Here is a 20,622-nt window from a genome sequence, read left to right as displayed (position 1 = left end):
ATGATTGCCTCGCTCTTTGCTACTAATAAAACCTTGCAACTCTGGTTTCTTGACAACGGCTTAGGATGGTCCTCAGTTCACGTCTTGCCTCGTAAAGGTAGTGACTTTTGATCACATTGCTAGCTTGGAGTTTATGAATGTCTTACGGTGGGTGGTGTTTTGTAAACAGAAACTTCATCTAGACAAAGACCGGGTTGATCTGAGCCTGTCCAGTGGCTTTGAAGAATTATAGTAAGATAATTGTGACAAGCGTCCATCAGTTGAGGTTGATGTTATCATTTTTGAGACTTCAATTCAAACGTGTAATCTCTCTTTGGTAAGTTGCAAAACAAACTGGTTTCTACAGATGCAATGTGGAAAAAAAAAAAAGTAAACTCATTTCATGTCTCGTTTTACATAACTTACACTAAATACTTGAACAAGATCAACAGATCGAAGGCAGAGTGATGTAAAAGACAAGTAATGTCACATAAGATAGGAACCTAGAAATAAGCTTAAGAACCTTTTATTGGTTCTTCCCCTGGGGCATCATCCTCGTCATGATAAATGTTCTCAGCCATTTGCCATATTTGGAGTATGTTGTCCTCGGCTACACTGGAAATAACCCAGTCTTCACACGGATTCCACGAGAAATCTGATATTTTGCTGGTGTGACCACCGTGGATGAACAGCAGCTCTGGTGGACCGTCCTCTGCATCCTCTGCTGTCTGTTCCTCGTCGATCCTGTCATAAGACACCCTCATACACATTAATATTGCTGCTTCATGAGGAACACAAGAAGACAAAAACAACAACTGCTCAAACCTGCTAAGGTCCCAAACCATAAGCCTTCTACCAAGGCAACATGAGGCTAAGATAGTCTCGTTCTTCGGGTTCCAACCAACTTGGAAAACCTCCTCTCTGGGGATCAAAGTAAATAATATCAGTTAGCAATGCTGCGTTTACTTGACCTAAATAGTTCTTAGTCACAGATAATATGTCTCAAAAGTAAAATGTTCTCACTTATGGCTGTCAAATGTGTGAAGAGCACTGGTTAGCTTCCGTAGATCGAACAATTTAACAGTCTTATCAGTCGACCCTGTTGCCACAACCCACTCATTGATTGGGTTGAAGGCTAAGCAGTTAACCTGAGGCATTTCAAAACAAAACAAAGATATGATAAGGTCACTAATGAGATAAGATGGACCAAACAGATTTTGGCTCTTAAAAAATGTCAGTTTAATGCAAAACGCACCTCCATGGAGTGAGCAACCACAGACTGTATTGGTTTACTAGCAGATGGAGAACGCAGATCCCATATAAGAAGGTACTGATCATCTCCAACGGATCCAAACAGATATTCATGACTCATATGCCACGCAACATCTTCCACCACCCCTTCATGAGCCTTTAAATCAAACAACCAATCAGTAACGGAAAAACACAAGAACCACACTTAATATCTGTCTATGTAACATGGATCAAAGCATATACCTTAAAGATCTGCTGAGCGTCAATGACCTTGTTCTTAGGAGTGGCGTTAATATCCCACAAGCAGATCTGAGCGTCATCAGATCCACTGAGCAAATGCCCCGGCTTGAACTTACTCCAAGACAAGCCGTACCCCTCAGAGCTGTGACCCCTCAGCCTCAAATCAGGGTTGCAAGCTCCATCAAGCGGCGGCTTAGACGGATGCTTGCTGTAATCAAACACATACACCTCCGCATTAACCGTCTTCGTGGCAATCACGAAAGGGTTCTGAGGCATGTACCGAGCTCTGTTCACCTCCCCTTCATGGTTTATCTGCTGAATAATTTGCACCTACACACACAAAAAGTAATCGACTTTAAATATTCAACTCAATCGGAACTCTTAAAACTCAATAAAGATCGAACCTTTCCGGTGGCGCAGCCAAACCCACCAAACTCGGACCGTTCGTCGTCGTACTGACGCGCCTCGCTCTCGGTGTCGTCGAGAGGAAGCTGGACCTGAGCTATCATGAGGTAATTGGGCTCGTTCTCGGAAGTGTGGGTGCCGAGAATCATCTTCTGGACGGAGTAGTCTTTGCCGGGAGGCTCGTCGCGGTCGGGGAGCCACTCGACGGTGAGGGAAGGCCACTCGAGAGCGTGAGTGATGACGAGATCGTAGAGGAAAGGGGTGTTCTTCTTCCAGATCTTGTACTCTTCGTTGATTAGTCGCTCCTCGATCTCCCCTCGCATTTCCTCTTCGTCTTTCCCCATTCCGGCAAAACCCTAGAGAACACAAAGAGATCGGTTCTCTTCTCTTCTTGTCTGTGTAAATTTGTTGGTGACTACAAAGCTTCTATTATTGTCTTGTCATTTAAAGAAGAGACTTAACGGTTTTATAAAAAAGATCCATTTAAGGCCCACGAAAGGCCCAGTGAGTAGACTAGCATCTTGCACTGAGGAGTCGGTGTGTTGGAGTACAAGCACGTAGCTTCATGCCTATCTTCGTCTTGTCTTATTTTTTTAATCTATGACCTTTATCTATTTTGTTGCTTTAGAGATCTTTCTGAGAATCAGAGGATTGGCATTTGAATGTAACCCATCACGACTCATGTACAATTTATCGAGTATTAGACGTCTCACTTGGTGCTCCAGCTGTTAGGTGTGGGATTGTACTACTACCAATCTACCATAGTACCATTGCATTTCAGGAGTCAATACATATGGGTTTCGTATAACAGTTATTGAGACATATATAAAAAATACTATAAGATCAAATTTTGTGTATTTCTTTGGTATTGTGACCTTGTAGAACCGACTTTTTCACAAAATAGTCTACCACCAAACATATAAGCCTCTCTCTACAAAAATGGTCAAAAGGAAATAAACGTTTCTTATGTTTCTGCACTAAAGTAGCTACTGCACGTACTTGATGATTCCTAGTTTATCTACCCTTTCCTCCAAAAGCTAACAAATTCTTTCGCAAATGAAACTATATTGCTCCAAGCACTTGAATTTTCCCCTGTTTTGACCTCAGCATCCCCTTTCTCTGGAACTTGTCTGCAAAAAAAGAACATACAGACATAAGTATTCAAAATGACGCTGTATCCAATACGATCGGCTTGAATTGATTTGTTTTTATTACTCAAAAACAAGAGAACCCATCGAATGAACTAAGTTATTCTGTATATAATATAAGTATCCAACCAGCTAGGGAGAGACCGCACAAGATACCTGGTCTCAGTAGGAAAAACATTGGCTGAAGCTGCACGTCCTTCAATATGGTCTGCTCTCGGCTCTTGACTAGGTATCTGCGTCAATGTTTCCTCTTCCTCAATCTCTGGCTTCTTTAAACACTCCTCTGATACCTTCAACGTTTGAATTTCTGGAAAATGAGTGCTGCTGCCATCACATTTACTGTCAATATCTTTGTCCAGAGAAGCTGCACCTCCTTCATAACAGTCTGGTTTCGGCTCTTGACTACTTAAGTGCGTCAATATCTCCTCTTCCTCAGTCTTTAAACACTCCTCTGGTACCTTCAACGTTTGAATTTCTGGAAAATGAGTGCTGCTGCTGCCATCACATTTACAGTCAACATCTTTGTCCAGAGAAGCTGTCACGGTTTCACTTCTGTCATGTGTCGCAGGAATTACAAGACTGATGTCTCCCTGGAGACTAACTTCATCAGAAATAGAGCGAGAAGACTCTATTAGACTGCTGTCTCCATGGAGACTAACTTCATCAAAACTAGGATGAGAAGACGCTATAAGACTGTTGTCTTCCTGGGGACTAACTTCATCAGAACTAGGAAGAGAGGACTCTACAAGACTGTTGTCTCCCTGGAGACTAACTTCATCGGAACTAGGATGAGAAGACTCTATGGTATGATCCTGCTTCATTGAGGAAGCCTCATCAGGGACTTGTGAGACTGGTGGTGCATTTGGTCTGAGTTTAAGCTCTTGAAGAATATCTCTGACGATGTAATAACCGCCTCCAACTTCCCTGACAGTAGCTTTCAATGAAGGGAACTTCCCAGCATTAGCAGCTCTGTATCTGCATACAAAGACAGTACAAATCAAATCTAGTCAAGTCCACATACATAAAGAGAAGCCATAATAAACAAAAAGAAATGTAAGAGACATGGAGAATGAAGAATTTACTTGGAGACAAAAGACTCCACCACAAGTCGTCGATCATCTCTTGATAGTCTTTTAGAAGGCTTGGAGGTTGAAGCTGGTAGAGTTTGAGAAACAGTAGCAGGAGAACTGTAGAGCCTTGGAAGCCGTAGAATATGAGCGTTGTTTCTGCGCGTAGCAGACACTGCAAATTTGCAGGCAAACAAAACATTAAAGACGCTTGAACGAAACAAATGATATAGTAAAAGAGAAGGGCAATAGCTAAATGTTACTTACAGGTGAGCTGTTTCAGCTGCTTCAGAATCATCACTGTAATCGCACTCGTCGTTTTTACGAAGATAGAGACTGCGACACTTGTTGTTCGTCAGCGCAACGCAGCAAGCAAGTCCATAACTTGATTGTGTTTCCTAAAACATGAGAATAAAACTTGGGATTGTGATTTCTAAGATACTATTACGGTTGATTATTATAGAAACTGATCAAAGTAAAGTTTCAGTTTCTGTAGCTTCATCTTATGAGGATCTGAGCTTTAGATCGAGATGAAAAAAAAAAAGACATAAGAGAGTTACCCTCCAGATATACGAATCGATCACCACCGTCGGAAACCAGGCCAAGAAGGTTGCAGGGGTTTAAAGAGGAGACACTAAAAACACGGCCACGACGACAAAGTAGGGTTCGGTTTTTCGTCCGTAATTAATTTTTTCAGAAATAGATTATATGGGTTCGCTACCTAACTAATGGGCTTGTTCTTCTGGCCCATCGAATTTATCCTTTTTATTATGATGGTCCCCACATTAAGAGGGCCCCAATAATACGATGCCGTTTTTGTAATTGTGATGCTACAAAAGTACAAGGAATTGAATCTATGTACCATCCGCAATGGGGGATTTAACCCAATCCTTAGCACAAATCCTTGTGCATTTAAGATTAAAATAATAATAAAAAAATTTCACAAGTTAAGGATCAGTCCTTAATTAAGCCTTTTATGGACCTGATCCTTAGTGCGCTGGTAACTTGTGATTGGTCTTCTTCTTCTCCATCCTCCATCAATTTCCTCAGGCTCCAAAGATTCTCCTCTCTTTCGCCATCTGCAGAATTAGATTGATAAGCTTCTTGATTATGTGATTATCGTCAGAATCGTGATTATGTGATTAGATTCTCCTCTCTTCCGCCTTTATGATTGGAATCGTGCTTCCCTCGTGATTCCGAGCTTCATAGTGTCTTCACGATTCATCAAAGTAATGAGTTTGTTTGAGTGGGAGAAAACGATGTGGACCAATGTTTTCACAATTGTAAGTCTTCTCTTTGATTCTAAACCTCTTCTTCTTCATATTAAAGCCATTCACTTTTGGGAGAAAAGAATTGATTTTGATAACCTTGTACTACTACTGCTTCCACAGGGGGGTCTACATAATGTTTCTTGGTTTCAGTTTCTTCCAAGTGAAGCTGAGCTCAATCCTAGCTCTGATACAAGGTTCTATCTTTCTTTTTATTTTTGTTCCTTTTTTCAATTGGGAGTTTTAGTGAGTACTAATCTGTTGCTGTAACTAACTCTCTGGAGTTGTAGAGGTGAGCAGAATGATGTTGCGACATATCTTGTGCTTTCATCTCATCTTCGGTTGCAGAAGGAAGGCTTTCTTACCACATGGACCAATCACTGATAAAGCTCAGGCTGGTTAGATGAAAAGATCAAGCTTTGGCGTATCAGAATGTTGATGTCAGAGATGTTATTAATTACTTGTATTTCTATTGTTTGGCTTGATTGAGATTGTTGTCTACCTTGCAGTAGAGAGAGAGAGAGTGAAGACAGATTATATGCCCCTGATACTTGTAAGATTGGTATGCGTTCCCCTATTCTCTACTTGTTAATCGACACTGCACATGTTCTTTCCTGTTCTCATTTGATTCTAAGCAGCATTCAGTATGCTCTACTCGTCTCATCCCCAACTAGTACAACCTGTTGGGTTGTCTTTCTAGTAGCTCTGTCTAGTTATGGTAATGACTATGCAAATGAAATTTTTGGATTAATATTTTGGAATCAGCTTTCTTGTTTTCTATACTGAAAAGAACTAAAACTGTTTGTATGCTGTTTAGTCTTTGATATAGTTCTTGTCTGCCCCTTGTCCTGTGATCTTTTCTCAGGAAGAGTTAGATCTCATTGATAGAGATGATGAACAGAAGTTATTATCAAGTGCTGATTTTCTTGTGACCAATGCAATGCCGAGTTTGATTACAAATATGCAAAGTGCTGTCAGTAAAGTTCTTAAAGGGTATGTTTCAAATCTGTATCTAGATTGTTTATATTTATCTATTATTGGGACAATGAAAAACACGTTTGTGTGTGTGTGTTTTAATTGCAGAATGCAGTTAAAGGATATAATCACCACAAGAGTTCTACAAGAAACCTTGTCACGGATTGTGGATGAGTTCATGTGCACTGGAAGTCCACATCATTGGGTTGATTATCTAATGATGCCTCAAGACACAAAGCTTTCAAGAAACACAAGTGTTGGCTCTTCTGATGAAACTGTGAGCAAGTTTCATCAACTTATGATCGAACTCTTTTGATAGCATTTATAATATATGACACATTTTCTCTTTTTATTGTTAAGGATTCATAATGGGTAATACCATTGGATACAAAATTTAGAATAGAATCCTTCACTATTCAAAAAGTAAAAAACAAAAAAAAAAATAGTTTTATATTGTTAAGGACTCCAATGGTGGGTAACACCATTGGAGTTGCTCTGAGAACAGAACAGAACAGAACAGAAACAGAAAACCTCCCTTGTTTACAAAAATAAATGCTTTTCTACTTACACCTACTACTGGCTACTGCTGCATCAAATCAATTATTATTATCAGGACTTCTCTTTCAAGACCCCTTTCTCCACTTCCTTTCCATCTTCCACTGTGACAGCTTGAAGACGCTCTGATAACTGTTCCACAGAAGAGGTCTCTTCTTTCCTCCCTCCATCATCTTCTCCCACTCTTTTTTGAATCTCTCTTTCATCATAGTAGTCAAAATCATCGAGGATTGATGTGCGCGCTTCGTATTCTTTGAATATTCTCAGCATCTCAATCCCCTGACGTAACTTCACCTGTCACAACAACAACAGTTCATCAATCAATTAAATGGCATTGATATCTAGACAAGCAGTAAATGAATGTTCGTTAATAAGACAACAACACATGCAAGTTTACGGAGTAAATGCACACCTCCTGAGAGTCTCGGCTGTGAGTCACCGGCTTGTTGTCATTGTTTTGCAAAAGAATATGACTAAACCGGTTATTCGGTACGTCTTTCAAAATATGCCATTTCACTGGGAACTGCCCACTCCACCTGCCTTGCTGCCAGTAACCAGCATCCTTTTCAAAGTCTACAGGTCCAACCATTTCAGCCACCCCACAGAATTGTCCACTAGCATTTACCTGCAACATTCAAAACTCTGGTTAAGCTAATCTTCTTATTGCTAATATAAAAGAGAATTTATCAAAAAACCGTACCGAAAAGAAGAGAAAGATTGGACATTTCCCGCCCATCTTCTCAGCATCTCGATAAACAGTATCTAATTTCTTGTTGCCATGTGGAGTGCTGGCCCAGACATTATACTTGACACTTCTGTGGACATTGTCTTCACTAAACGACTTAACGATAAAGAATCTGGCGTTCTTATAATCCGTTACAAAATCTGGATGGTTGTACAAACTGGGGTTCGGTCCTGAATCACCAGCAGAAGAGGTAAGTCTAGTACCGTTCTTGCTATTTACCCTGCTGGAGGAGGATCTTGGCCCTCGAATACCAAAGAGATCACTGATGGTAGTAGATACAGAACTGTACTCCTTTTCTCGCCGTTTGCCTATGTCAGAGGCTGATCTGACTGAACTATCAGCTCTACAACATGAGGCAATAGAGCTTGGACTCTGGTAAGATCCTACGTTATAATATCCTCCCAAAGAAGAGCTTGAAGCAATCCCATTCCCATGTAACGGTAACTGATAGAAGATAGCAACAAAACACTTAAATGACACTTTAATTTGCCTTGAAAACAAACGTTTACCTAACTAACCTAAACAAAGGAATGTGTACATGAGCGCATAAATTATTATTTTATTTTTTTAACAAAAAAGAGGAAAATAGAAAGAGTAATAACCTGTGAAGAAGCATTACGGTCGTATGGCCCCAGTATACCCATCGTTTGAGGATAATATGTTAAAGAGTTGGTCCCTTGACTCGCAGATAAATTGCCTACTCTGTATCCCTCAAAAGGAATCATATAAGCAGATGTTGGGTCAAAACAAAAGTTGTCACCACCAGTTTCTGAGTGTGTAAAATGCATAGCCGAAGGTGCACCGAACTGTGGGTAATACACAGGGGAGACTGGGATTTGGCCGTCCGACATCACGGAAGGGTAAGTGTTGAAAGTGAAACCAGGTTGGTACATAAAAGACGAATCTTCATTGTAGACAACCTGAGAAAGACCAAAAAGAGATGACAAAGACTAATAAGTAGCAAAGAGTAGAATAATATAATTAAGAAAAATCATAAAAACCTGTGGGAGATGCAGGGCTTCAGGGGAAGTAGCATATAGTGGAGGATACCCATCCCAAGTATTGATGCTTTGAACATAACCTAGACAATCAATAATGCAATTGGAGCACTCACAGTATCAACAACATGGGTTTACTTATACATTACATACGAAGAGAGAGAAAAGAAAAGAGAATCATATTTACCAGCAGCATTCCAATCGTAAGGATAGAGATTGGTATGATTTTGGAGGACGTTATAATACAGAGAAGGACCAACGGGAGAAGAAGAAGAAACAATCCTTTCGTCTCCGGAGTATATCTGCTGGTGGACAACGCCATTGTCCGGCATGACGGGTGGTCTTTCCCCTGCGGATTGTCAACATATCTCATTAGCCAACATTTGAAGTTTTAAGCAAAAACAAAAAAAAAACAAAAAAAAACATTTGAAGTAAATTAACGGCTCTTTCTAGGATTTGTATCCAATTGGAGATTTTGTTCATCGAGAGAGAGAGAGAGAGAGAGAGAGAGAAGAGGAAGGGAAGAGTGTACCGGAAGAGACGATTTGGTTGCGCTGGTGTCTGGAAGAAGCGGGAGGATCATCCATGTTAAGAAGAAGGAAGAGAGATCTGTGAGAGACAGAGATCGGAAAGGTTTTTCTATTAAAAAAGACTTCTATGCATCACTGTCGTGTGGGGCCCAGTATTTAAGGATTCGTTTTTGTTTCTTTTAAGGCGGTTTGTGTTTCAATGTTCCCAACCAATCACTCTAATTCGAACTACTTGCGTCGTTTCGGTTTTTATTTCCCATTTCGCGCGTTGAGTAAATTTGTAAAATGATCCAAGTGACGAGCATTTTTATAAGTTCTAACTACTTTTGGGTATTCGGTTATAAGTTCTGCTTAAAATTTTTGGTTTTTTGTTTTTCAATTTTAAAAATTTCGGATCCTATTTAGATATTTATAATTTCTTAAAATTTCTGATCCATTATTTTGATTTACTGTTCGGTTTAGTAAAAAATTGGGAACCATTTAATATCAGAAGTAATTTTAAATGTCATTTGGTTTTAATTCAGTTCCAGTTTTTGGTTAATTCGAATTAAAACCTTAAAACGAATTTTCAGATTAAATATTTAAATTTTTGGATTTTTGGATAGAATTTTGTTGGTATTTTGATATCTAAATGATAATTTTAAATTGCTGATCATTTTTAAAACTAAATATAGTTAATATTTATAAATATATAAACTATATTATAGAAATTCATATACTTATTCACTTCCGTTTCAATTTTGTTTTTCGTTCTAAAAATATAGTATTGGTTTAAGTAATTAATAAGATTCTCGGTTTTTCGGTTCCGGACAAATGTGTAAATTTAGTTTTTTTTCTGGTAGAATGTGTATTCTTAGCTCTGACTTTAACATCAACAAAGAAAGGATCCAGAACATATACTTGGAAGATTGGGCGACACCATCCTTGTTCACTTGTAACAGGAACAAATCTCAAAACTGACACTGTACTGCTTCCAGTATATAAGGAGTACAGCTAGCATGAAAGTTAAAACTGGCCAAGCCCTACGTTCGCAATGCATCAGCAGCAAGTTAATTTTGCGAGAGAGAGAGAGAGAGAGCCAGCTTTCACTTGACCGGAGAAAATGGAGCACGACTTCCACATGAAGCAATGAGCAGCCTTCTTATAGTTCGTTATGGTTAAGCCATGTTCGGACAAGACATCAACCATCTGTTAAGCTAGATGGGCTTCACACTTAAAACCAATTGGTTATAAGTGAATTGATCCATCTATCTTATATACTAGTGAATATTAGTTCCAACTTTCGATGTGGGACACTTTGTGTCTAATACGCCCCCTCGAGATGATGGCTCTTTGAGTGTCAATCTCGGAATTTATGGGCAAGGATCGATGGGCCAGCTTTGGGCACGGATCGATGTGGATCGGGTTGGACTTTGTGGATCGTTGGCTCTGATACCATGTTAAGCTAGATGGGCTTCACACTTAAAACTACCATGTTAAGCTAGATGGGCTTCACACTTAAAACCAATTGATTTTAAGTGTGAAGCCCATCTAGTTTAACACACTCTGAGTGCCCACTTCACGGAAATTAAACATAACAGAGGATGCATTAGGGAAGTGCTCCTGTAATTGATTAACTACTCCCGCCATTCTGTAGTTTTCTTCTTCCCAAGAATCAGAAGAGAAGCAGCTGTTAAACACTACAAAACACACACATATACAGAACAGAACCCTAGTGTTCAGTTAAATGTCTTAAAACTATTCATGATAAAAATGAAGCAAAGCATTCGTTGGCTTTATAACAGACGCAAACAATGGTGCAATCCCGCTAAAGCTATCAAATATTGGACATTGATCAAAGATGAAACTGAGTTTTGTCTTGAAGAAAATCCGAGATCCACAAAATCGTAGTTCGCTCTATGTTTTCAGATATTCAAACTCAGAAGACCGCGAAGTAGAATTGACAAGGTAAAACAGAAAGTAGGGAATAGAGAGAAACATACAGAACACGCTGTCGCAAGGCCATTTGATCAAAACCATAAAATCCTCTATTCTCTATTTAAAATCGACAACCTTGTGTGTTCCGTCTAGATTCCAGAACTTGAAGCTGAAAGAAAGTTTCCATTTTTCAATCTGTATGTGTTGTACCCTGGAAGAAGAAGAAAGGTCAGTTAGCGCATTTTGTGACGTGGATCCCACGATTTACTCTCGCCACGTGTTTTCAAATCTACGGCCCAAACCGGCATTGATCTCTCGGGACCAGTACATGTTAATGGGCTTTTCATTTAGGCTCGTTATGAAGCCCACTTACGCAAAAGAGCAAAGCTCAAGCCCTCCCTCTGCTCTGCTTTGCTCTGTTTCGATTTTTGCATTGTTTCATTGCTTAAATGTTTTTCTGATAGCGGTGTAACTTCCAGGCTTCAAACCCTAACAAAAAATATTAACTGTTAGAGATCTGTTTTGACAAAAAGTTTTTACCTAAAATAGTAAGTTTGGCTATTCTCACTTGCTCTGTTTTTGTTTTCTTTTTCTAATTTGGCGCATGTTTAGGCGTCAGTTTAGGGACTAATGAGACGAATAATTCCCAAGGGAGGCGGTGACAGAGTCAAAATAAAAAGGTGTGAAACCACTGAAAAAGGTGAGATATTTTTAACACTAGAGAGAGAGAGAAGAGAACCCACCAAATCCTCTCTTGCAGAAATGAGAGACCACACAACCACCCACTCTCCCACCACTCCACCAAATCCATTTGACAACTTCCGAATTTCAAACTCTGATCCAGATTCCATGACTCACAACCCAAAAGCAAAAAAGAAAAAACAAAACTTTACCTAATTACAATCTTTTTTGACTTTCAAAGACTCTCTCTCTCTATAGGATACAGCCAAACTCACTCTGAAGTCTGAACTCTCCCCAAAACCTCCCCTTATCCTCTTCTTCTTATTAACCTCTGTTTTTTTCTTTTTGAAGCTGTTCACGTGAAAAGAGATTCTCAGCGTATTATTCCAAACTATCACATCTCTCCACCTCGTGATTCCATTATGTCTTTCACACACAGTCCGTCTTCTTTCTGAGAATCTGAGATCATCCTCTCTTCTCCAAGACTCACCAAACCATGGGCTTGCCTATATGGAGAGCTCTTGTGTTCCTCTCCCTCTTCGCCAACCAACTTAACAGCCAAGATCCCAACACAGACGCATCTCACCTCTCTAACTTCTTCAACCAAATGAGCACTTCCTCACCCAAACCCCACACATTTTCTTCCTTATGCTCATCCCCTGGAGTGGTCTGCGACAGACAAAAACAGAACATCCTCCACCTCTCTGCTCCCGGGTCGAACCTCTCCGGTCCCATCCCGGACAACACCATCGGAAAATTGATAAAGCTCCAATCTTTGGATCTCAGCGGCAACAAAATCACCTCTCTGCCCTCAGACCTGTGGAGCCTCGACTCGCTCCAGCATCTCAACCTCTCCTCCAACCTCATCTCCCATCCTCTCCCCAGCAACGTAGGCAACTTCGTCTCGCTCCGGACTCTCGATCTCTCTTTCAACGCCTTCTCCGGCGAAATCCCCGCTTCCATAAGCTCCGTCGTCGCTCTCACAACTCTCAACCTCAACAACAACGCCTTTCGGTCTGTCCTCCCTCCAGGGCTTCTCAATTGCAGAGCTTTAGTCTCTATCGACCTCTCGTCGAATCGCCTCACCGGGTCTCTCCCCGTTGGGTTTGGTTCTGCTTTCCCGGAGCTGAAAAGGTTGAACCTTTCGCGTAATCTGTTTCAGGGGTCGGTGGATGGAGTCTTGCGTGGAAACGTGGAGACGGTTGATCTCAGTGATAACCGTTTTGATGGTCATGTCTTGCATTTAATAACCGGACATAAACACAACTTGTCTAGTTTAACTCATCTTGACTTGTCTGAGAATGGTTTTGTGGGGCATATACTTAACGGTTTGAGTTCAGCTCAGAAGCTGGGACACCTTAACCTCGCGTCAAACCGGTTCAGAGTACAAGAGTTCCCTCAAATCACAAAGCTTTCAGCTTTGTATTATCTGAACCTATCAAGAACCAATCTGGTAGGTTTCATTCCGAGTGAGATCTCTCGGTTGAGTCTTCTCAAGGTTCTTGATCTCTCCTCTAATAACCTCACTGGGAATGTACCTTTGTTACTACCTCTCGAGAACATTGAAGTACTTGATCTCTCGCTAAACAAGCTAGACGGTGACATTCCAAGGACGGTTCTTGAGAAACTCTCTTTGACTCGGAGGTTTAACTTCTCTTTCAACAATCTCACCTTCTGTGACCCCAACTTCACGCAAGAAATGATCCAGACGTCCTTCGTTGGTCTCACGAACAACTGCCCCTTCGCTGCAAAGCCAGTTGTTCAAAAGGGAGAGAGCGTGAGCAAGAAGAAGACGGGGCTTAAGATTGGTTTGACTTTGGCAATCTCCATGGCGTTCTTGCTTGTTGCTCTGTTGGTCGTGCTTGTGGCGTTGAGAGGTAGAAGAAAATCAAGAACATGGGCGACAAAGCAAGCAGCGGAACCCAACTTGTTACTAGACCAAGGGGAATCAACTGATGTCCCTGTTGTGATGATTGACAAGCCGTTGATGAAGATGACGCTTGCTGACCTTAAGGCTGCGACTCTTAACTTTGACAGTGGTGCATTGTTGTGGGAGAGCAAGTCTGGTCCTACTTATGAGGCAGTTCTACCCGGTGGATTCAGAGCAGCTTTGAAAGTTGTCTCAAGTGGAACGACGTTGAGTGATCATGAAGCCTCGTTGACGTTCGAACGCCTTGCAAGGATCAATCACCCGAATCTCGTCCCGCTCTCTGGATACTGCATAGCTGCAGAGCAAAGAATAGTGATCTACGAGCACCTAGACTATGTTAACTTGCATACTTTGTTTCACACCACAGATGAATCTGTTTCATGGATACTAAGGCATAAGATAGCATTGGGGACGGCGAGGGCGTTGGCTTTCCTCCATCATGGCTGCATTCCTCCGGTGGTGCACGGGGAAGTGAAGGCTGGAACAATCTTCTTAGACACTAGCCAGGAACCTCAGCTAGCAGAATTTGGTCTGGCAAAGCTCTTGAACGAGGGACTCCTCTGTGATTTAGACGGCTACACACCAACAGAGCTGGAGGAACATGGCTCTCCTACATTAGAATCAGATGTGTACAGCTTTGGAGTTGTTCTGCTTGAGCTCGTGAGCGGGAAGAAGGCGGAATGGGACTTGGTGAGTTGGGTGAGAGGGTTGGTGAGAGAGGGACAAGGATCTAGAGCCATAGATCCAACCCTGCAAGGGACAGGTCCGGTGGAGCAGATTGCAGAAGCTGTGAAGATAGGCTACTTGTGCACGGCTGATCTGTCCTGGAAGCGACCCACAATGCAGCAGGTGGTTGGACTGCTCAAAGACATTTCACCCTCATAGCGGCGGCACAAAGGTTGATTTTTTATTGTAGAAATGTAAGATTGTGTGATACTCTCTAATAACATACTAACATGGTCATACATATTGTTCTATTTTGATGATTAATATATTTTAGAAGAAGAAATTGTGTGAACATGAAATAGCCGGTTATGTCTAAGTGCATTATATACATGTAAGCAGCTAGAGATACAACAGCTTTGTTTTATTGAGAAGAAGAGTTTTGCAGTAAAATGAGATTGAAAGGGCACAAGAGTTGGTGTTTAAAAGAGATCAATGTCAATGTCCATAGAATTCACAAGCACCCCATCATCTTCCCACTTTATATCTTTGGCTTTTGGATCTTTCTCTATTATACGCAATGGGACATCTAATGGTGGAGGGTCCTGCAATCACTCTACATTCATTAGCCAAGAAACACAAGTGTGTGACACGAGCTGATATATAAAAGCTCTGTGTTAGTTTAGGCCTACCATGTCCCGTATGAGAGGCCAATTGATCCCACGGAAGAAAGCATGCTGCTTTATCTCATTTGCTCCACCTTTGGTACCTAACCGTTTTCTAGGATCTCTATTTAGTAACACGTTGATCAACTGTCTACCTACAAGACTTACCTGCACAATACAATACATGGTTAGTACTTTTCTAAAGACACACAGGTTGTTACAAGATAGCTAGCTCACAGGGATACTGCTGGGGAAGGTGAGATCTTTGTGCAAGATGTTGGCAAATGTTTTCTGCCTATTCTTACCCCTGAACGGTGTGCGACCATAAAGCATCTCATACAACAAGATACCTAGCACACAGAAAAAAAGAGATCAGCATATTATAAAAAGGGGGTTGTGACGTAACTTATCATAATTAGGTAAGATGGTGGCAGGTTATACCCAGTGCCCACCAATCAATAGCACTAGTATGACCAGCACCGGTGATGATCTCCTGAAATAATTATGTAAACCATAAAGATAAGACTCAAAATCTTACACATGCTGAAGATGCAACTGCAACCTACAAATGAAGATTTCCAGAGATAATAAACAAAAAAGTGCATCACCGTACAGGAGCTATGTATTCTTCAGTCCCAACGAAAGAGTTTGACTTGGTGATTGGTTCTGCAACAAATGTAGGCAATGGCTGACTCTTTGATGACGATGATCTCCTTCTTTTATTAGGTGCAGGTGGAACAATAAGCTGCACACACCATTATTATACTCTTGATCATCACTTTTCTTTATATTACCAACATAAATGGGGCTGAATTAGAATAGAAAACTGGAGTTGAACCTGGGGTGTGCAGGACGTCATGAATGATAGATCAAAGTCTGCTAATACAATGTGTCCATCCTTCTTCAGCAGTATATTTTCAGGCTTTAGGTCTCGGTATACTATTCCTGTTTATGGACCACATATATAACGAAACTGCTATCAATATTGAAAAAGAGAGAGACTCTACTCAAGGTGTGTGTGGCTAAATGTATGAGAAAGAGATGTTTAGGACAACAGAGACAAGGATTATTACCTAGGCAGTGAAGATATTCTAAGCCGATAACGACCTCTGCTGCATAGGACCTGAAGAAAAAGAGATTGATTAGAGTAACTCGCAAGGGCATAGTGCCCTTGTGTAGTTATTACACCACACTGACATTGGCTTCTCACCAGTGTATACACTGAAGAAGAATAGGGGTACCTTGCTGATTCCTCTGACAAAAACTTCATGGGTTGTCTGTCAAGCAATGCAAACAACTCTCCACCGGGGCAGAAGTCTGTAATCAAACAAACATGCGTAGATGTCTGGCGAAAGAAAAGAACGCTTTCTTAGCAATGAGACGCAAGAACTAAAACTGATACAAACAAGAAAAAAAAAAACATGTATACCTGAAAGGAAGCGTAGAGAGTGGGAAGGAAAGGATGATCCAGAAGGGAAATGATTTCCCTTTCGATGCGTGCTCGGTGAGCCTGTATAAAACTGCACCTTGTCAATGAGAGAGATATAATATAAACTTCATTTTTTGGAACTCATCCATCATATATACCTTGTTACGATTCAACATCATGGTTTTCTCCATTGCCTTCATGGCATATAACTCACCTGTACCTTTCAGTTCAACCAAATGGACACTGTAACAAATAAAGTAGTAAACTCATATAAGTATGTACAAGGTAAAAGCAAGGACAGTTTTGGCTTCAAGTTTACTGGATACAATGGAAATGGTACCTGCCAGTATCACCAGACCCCAACGGTTTTACTGGCTTGAAATGATGTAGTCCCACTGTTTCTCCACCCTCTTGGATCTACAAAGGAGAATATTGCGTTCAAGCCAGGATGACTGAGAAACGAAGTCAAAAGTAATGAGGTTTGATGCATGCCTTCTGTATTGCTTTCCAGGAAGTACTTTCCCTTTTGTGAGGCAGAGGATAGACAGCCTTTGAGTGTGCAGCCCACAGGTCTTCCGGTGTCTAAAACACGTTCACAATGATTGAAGTTTATATGTTTGACATCTTTGTATATTATGAATTAGTAAACCTTACCATATTAGCATCTGGAAGTTCTCTGACAGCTTCATCTACATTTGTTGCTGTAGCTTTAACCTAGATTATGACCAGTGTGAGAGCCTCCTTTTGATGGAAAAGATCATTTTAAGAATAACAGTACGAGATGAACCATGTACCAGTTTAGAACTCTGCATCTCTGTTCTCTCAGACAAACGATTTCGGATGGGTTCAACATGATCACTTCCATCAAGCTGCACACCGATGAAGTATTGAAGCTCGCCCTAATGATGAAAAAAAGTACATGTAGTCAGCAACAATTCACAGTTTTTTTCCAAGGATCTAAATCTATATATAACAATAATCTCATGGCGACCTTCTGATCACGCATAGGTTGCAAGTGGAATAAGTTCCAGAACTTCTTTCCTGCATTGATTTAGAGAGGTTTGATGAGCTAACCAAATTGAAAACTTGCAAGATAATTTTTAAAAATATTCAGTATCAGATAACTACCGCTCTTAGTGTAGTTAATCAACTGTACAGTTATCTCCCTTTGATCTCTAATTGCGTCTCTTATCTTTTGGACAGTTACCTGATCTGTCTCTGGACCCTGAAGAAACCTGAGACCAAGACGGATTAATATGGCCAACAACTTTGCACAGATTCATATCACAACAATAAGTAAAACACAGCCGAGAAGACTGCATACTGACTACGCATGATGAATCTCATGAGTTAAAGATACAAGGATAAGAATATGTCACATACCGACAATTCCTGCCCAAAATTTCCTCACGTGTATACTCTGTCAGTTCGAGAAAGCTGTCTGACGCAAATATCTGCATAGAAATCAGTTTGCATTATCATTTCAATGTTACATGCTTACCACATGTCTGCAGCACCAAACATAGTGGCAGACTGAGATAAACATACAATGGGATTATCAGGAAGACGAGGATCACTGATGACGAAGTTCTTCTCTATGCGCTCAAGAGTGGTGGCTAGATCAATCCCTTGGCGTATATCCTTTTCTCTTTCTAAACGGTCCCAACTTTCTCTCGGCTCTATAACTTCTGTGCTCAACATCAGTTCTTCAGGCTCCACACTAAGAACATCTTCATGCTTTTTATTCGAGCTAAGTGATTTGCTCTTTGACCTGCACATTGCATGAGGACTGATCACAAAACATTCAGGGTATACATGTACAGCTTCATCACACTTCTGTGAGCTAAGAGACATGCTTATCTGGTGCTGAAAAAGACTCACCTCGCTGGAGTAGAGACACGTCCAGGTATTGTGGCTGACTCTGAAGGCTCATCTAATTGTATAGCTTGTCTACCAGGTGTAGTAGCACTATCTGGCTTAAACATAACATCATTGCTCACAGAGTCGCGCACTTGAGACTTGCGATGTCTTATTGTTTGCACGACCTCTGTCATGGAATCCAAAGCTTTCTCCTTCTGGCGAGCTGATTACCAACATCAAAAAAACAGGACATGTTATGCATTTTGTGTACATCATCCCAAGTTAAACTGTATCATTGTTTTAATCACACAAGTGAGTGTTAATAGAGAGAGATGCAAGGGAAGGAGAAACCATCATATCGGATAAGGGATTTGGAGAGTCCATTAGGCCTCAATGCTTTATCGTTTACGCCTTCTGTGTATTTGCTTACTTCAACCTGCATCCTGCAAAAGCAGATAGAAGTGTGAATATGATTTACTCTGAGACAGTCGTTTAAGTAAAGAGAAAAAACAGGGAGGGGGTACCCAATGAACTTGATGGTGTTGCCTTGGTCATCCTTTATAGGAGTGATTGTGAGAAGATTCCAGAAGGGAGTTCCATCCTTTTTGTAGTTTAAGATCCTTCCACAGTAACTCTTTCCATTCTTGACACAATCTCTGATTTTGGCAACCTCTTTCTGGTCTGTGTCCGGCCCTTGCAGAAACCGGCTGGCATGGGTTTCAAAAAAAAGATCTATTTATGCTAACTAGCAACCGTGGATGAAACTAGAAAAATGATATGAGAAGAGACGTTACCAGTTTCTTCCTACAATCTCCTTGGAAGTATAACCGGTCATGGTGAAGAATCCACTGCTGGCATAAACAATGGGACAGTGTGGCTGTGTGGCGTCAGAGACAACAAAGGTCTGCTGCAAGGTGGATAGAGCGGTTTTGAGCTCCTGGGATACTCTTGGGAAGGCTCCAGTTTCAGAAGATGTTGATTCTTCGGATGACCTCCTAGACATCTTGCTTCGTTCCACTTCAGTAGACAGCTTGAAGCTAATGCCGACTTCTCCTGACTCCGCCGGCTTAACAGCTGATAATCCCCACTCAGCGGTTCTCTCCGTTATCTTTGCAGAGTCTTGAAACTCCATCCACTTACTGCTGCTGCTGCCTTTGCCGTTGCCATCTTGAGGCTTTGATGAGGGGTTGAAGACCTCAAGGGACCTGCGTTCACTTAATGGCTCCAAATCGGTCAAGGGAGAAGGAGGGGCTCTTGGCCTCTCCATATCGTTTCTTTAAGAGTAATGAATTGGCTGCAAAAAAAATCAAAACCAGACAAGTTTTAACCAAGAGTTAGATAGATGGATGGATGGGGCAATCACACCTGCATAAATGCTACCAAAGTGATCAAGAAACACGTTAAAGAAAGATGAAGTTGGTAATAAAATAAACAAAAGGAATTACTAGACGTGTAGCCTTATGAGGTGCAGCTCATGGATACGTAGTAAATTGCTTTAAAAGGGACAAAGAAACTCACAACTGCACTTAACCTAACCTATTACCTATGGTATGTTTTCTCAAAAAAATCTGAGGCTGCAAATGAGCGGATGATGCGGAAGCCTGGGAGGATAGAGATATCGCTATCTAGCTTTATTCAAAATCTCACATGGACCCAGTTCTCGTATAAAGGACCACACACACTCTGTTTCACCTAATACGTGCCCTCATGCTCAACATTTCCTCTTACTTGCCTTTTTTCTTCAACATCACAAAGTTTTACTACATCTATTTTCATTAGAGTAACTGTGTTTTTTTTTTTTTTGACAAACAAGAAATCCGACAATAACAGAAGTGAAAATGTTAGAATCCAGGAAGTAACTAACTTACGAGTGATGTAGTAGCACACGCGCCATCTGATATGAACACGTTTTTAGAAAATGACTGTATCTTCTCGCCGAGATGCTTTCGCAGACGACGAAACAAGGATTTGTCTTTCGTTTATTCATCGTCTTGTCTGTTTCAAAATAATGCTGAAGAAATTATTAAAACGGGGGACCCCTCAAAAAAGAAACCTCCATCAGGAGATTAGTGGGCCTCGTCTTTTCTAGCTAAAAGCTCATTAAAGCCTTCTATAATGGGCCTTACTAATGAAGATATGTAAAAATTAGATGGGGAAAAGAAAGAAAGAGAAACAAACTGAAGCATTTTGCCCCAAAAAAAAAAACAAACTGAAGCACTTGTGGTCCGGTCCAATGAGAACGGCAGTGATTTTAGCGTATCTAGTTTCTTGCAAATTGCATTGGTGTTAGCTCCATAAAGCAGTATAACCTGCATT

The 20,622-nt window shown here is 40.9% G+C and overlaps 5 protein-coding genes across 5 annotated transcripts; 1 reads left to right on the top strand and 4 right to left on the bottom strand.

The window, feature by feature from the left end:
* Positions 1 to 354: 354 nt before the first annotated feature.
* LOC108845527 (histone-binding protein MSI1) lies at positions 355 to 2,297 on the bottom strand. The gene is made up of 6 exons (XM_057005087.1): positions 1,875 to 2,297; positions 1,474 to 1,800; positions 1,235 to 1,387; positions 1,003 to 1,127; positions 805 to 900; positions 355 to 723 (listed from the first exon to the last, which is right to left on the bottom strand). The coding sequence occupies exons 1-6, from the start codon at positions 2,217 to 2,219 to the stop codon at positions 495 to 497; spliced, it is 1,275 nt and encodes a 424-aa protein (XP_056861067.1). The 5' UTR covers positions 2,220 to 2,297; the 3' UTR covers positions 355 to 494.
* A 416-nt stretch (positions 2,298 to 2,713) lies between these two features.
* Positions 2,714 to 4,388, bottom strand: LOC130510203 (uncharacterized). The gene is made up of 4 exons (XM_057006614.1): positions 4,358 to 4,388; positions 4,106 to 4,265; positions 3,180 to 3,998; positions 2,714 to 3,005 (listed from the first exon to the last, which is right to left on the bottom strand). The coding sequence occupies exons 1-4, from the start codon at positions 4,386 to 4,388 to the stop codon at positions 2,894 to 2,896; spliced, it is 1,122 nt and encodes a 373-aa protein (XP_056862594.1). The 3' UTR covers positions 2,714 to 2,893.
* Positions 4,389 to 6,942: 2,554 nt separating this feature from the next.
* LOC108837547 (YTH domain-containing protein ECT2) lies at positions 6,943 to 10,231 on the bottom strand. The gene is made up of 8 exons (XM_057005155.1): positions 10,062 to 10,231; positions 9,164 to 9,240; positions 8,819 to 8,980; positions 8,635 to 8,714; positions 8,236 to 8,553; positions 7,589 to 8,077; positions 7,301 to 7,513; positions 6,943 to 7,182 (listed from the first exon to the last, which is right to left on the bottom strand). The coding sequence occupies exons 2-8, from the start codon at positions 9,216 to 9,218 to the stop codon at positions 6,943 to 6,945; spliced, it is 1,557 nt and encodes a 518-aa protein (XP_056861135.1). The 5' UTR covers positions 9,219 to 9,240; positions 10,062 to 10,231.
* A 1,693-nt stretch (positions 10,232 to 11,924) lies between these two features.
* LOC108847409 (probably inactive leucine-rich repeat receptor-like protein kinase At5g58150) lies at positions 11,925 to 14,779 on the top strand. The gene has a single exon (XM_018620649.2). The coding sequence runs from the start codon at positions 12,256 to 12,258 to the stop codon at positions 14,572 to 14,574; it is 2,319 nt and encodes a 772-aa protein (XP_018476151.2). The 5' UTR covers positions 11,925 to 12,255; the 3' UTR covers positions 14,575 to 14,779.
* On the bottom strand, positions 14,761 to 19,869 carry LOC130494687 (phototropin-2-like). Its single transcript, XM_057005086.1, has 23 exons — positions 19,752 to 19,869; positions 19,101 to 19,600; positions 18,831 to 19,013; positions 18,658 to 18,749; positions 18,328 to 18,529; positions 17,995 to 18,217; positions 17,830 to 17,900; positions 17,575 to 17,681; positions 17,438 to 17,487; positions 17,241 to 17,345; positions 17,101 to 17,160; positions 16,939 to 17,028; positions 16,787 to 16,863; positions 16,605 to 16,689; positions 16,447 to 16,527; positions 16,259 to 16,362; positions 16,091 to 16,140; positions 15,856 to 15,962; positions 15,631 to 15,762; positions 15,459 to 15,510; positions 15,255 to 15,367; positions 15,045 to 15,185; positions 14,761 to 14,957 (listed from the first exon to the last, which is right to left on the bottom strand). The coding sequence occupies exons 2-23, from the start codon at positions 19,571 to 19,573 to the stop codon at positions 14,835 to 14,837; spliced, it is 2,721 nt and encodes a 906-aa protein (XP_056861066.1). The 5' UTR covers positions 19,574 to 19,600; positions 19,752 to 19,869; the 3' UTR covers positions 14,761 to 14,834.
* Positions 19,870 to 20,622: the final 753 nt, after the last annotated feature.

This window comes from Raphanus sativus, chromosome 3 (genome assembly GCF_000801105.2).
Source record: "Raphanus sativus cultivar WK10039 chromosome 3, ASM80110v3, whole genome shotgun sequence".
NCBI lineage: Eukaryota > Viridiplantae > Streptophyta > Magnoliopsida > Brassicales > Brassicaceae > Raphanus > Raphanus sativus.
The sequence above is the reverse complement of the archived record's forward strand: the minus strand, read 5'-3'. Positions and strand labels throughout refer to the sequence as shown.

Bases quoted from the DNA above. Each gene is read 5' to 3' on its own strand.
- LOC108837547 (XM_057005155.1), bottom strand. From the start codon at position 9,218: ATGGATGATCCTCCCGCTTCTTCCAGACACCAGCGCAACCAAATCGTC. The intron at 8,981-9,163 runs GTACACTCTTCC...GACAATCCGCAG, and splicing joins CAACCAAATCGTCTCTTCCG to GGGAAAGACCACCCGTCATG. The intron at 8,078-8,235 runs GTTATTACTCTT...ATCTTCTATCAG, and splicing joins ACCGTAATGCTTCTTCACAG to TTACCGTTACATGGGAATGG.
- LOC108845527 (XM_057005087.1), bottom strand. From the start codon at position 2,219: ATGGGGAAAGACGAAGAGGAAATGCGAGGGGAGATCGAGGAGCGACTA. The intron at 1,128-1,234 runs GTGCGTTTTGCA...GAAATGCCTCAG, and splicing joins TGGTTGCTCACTCCATGGAG to GTTAACTGCTTAGCCTTCAA. The intron at 901-1,002 runs GTGAGAACATTT...TTTGATCCCCAG, and splicing joins CACACATTTGACAGCCATAA to AGAGGAGGTTTTCCAAGTTG.
- LOC108847409 (XM_018620649.2), top strand. From the start codon at position 12,256: ATGGGCTTGCCTATATGGAGAGCTCTTGTGTTCCTCTCCCTCTTCGCC.
- LOC130494687 (XM_057005086.1), bottom strand. From the start codon at position 19,573: ATGGAGAGGCCAAGAGCCCCTCCTTCTCCCTTGACCGATTTGGAGCCA. The intron at 17,161-17,240 runs GTACATGGTTCA...GTCATAATCTAG, and splicing joins AGATGCAGAGTTCTAAACTG to GTTAAAGCTACAGCAACAAA. The intron at 15,186-15,254 runs GTGAGCTAGCTA...TGTATTGTGCAG, and splicing joins CCTTCCCCAGCAGTATCCCT to GTAAGTCTTGTAGGTAGACA.
- LOC130510203 (XM_057006614.1), bottom strand. From the start codon at position 4,388: ATGATTCTGAAGCAGCTGAAACAGCTCACCT. The intron at 3,999-4,105 runs GTAAATTCTTCA...CTTTGTATGCAG, and splicing joins GTGGAGTCTTTTGTCTCCAA to ATACAGAGCTGCTAATGCTG. The intron at 3,006-3,179 runs GTATCTTGTGCG...CTTTTTTTGCAG, and splicing joins GTTTTTCCTACTGAGACCAG to ACAAGTTCCAGAGAAAGGGG.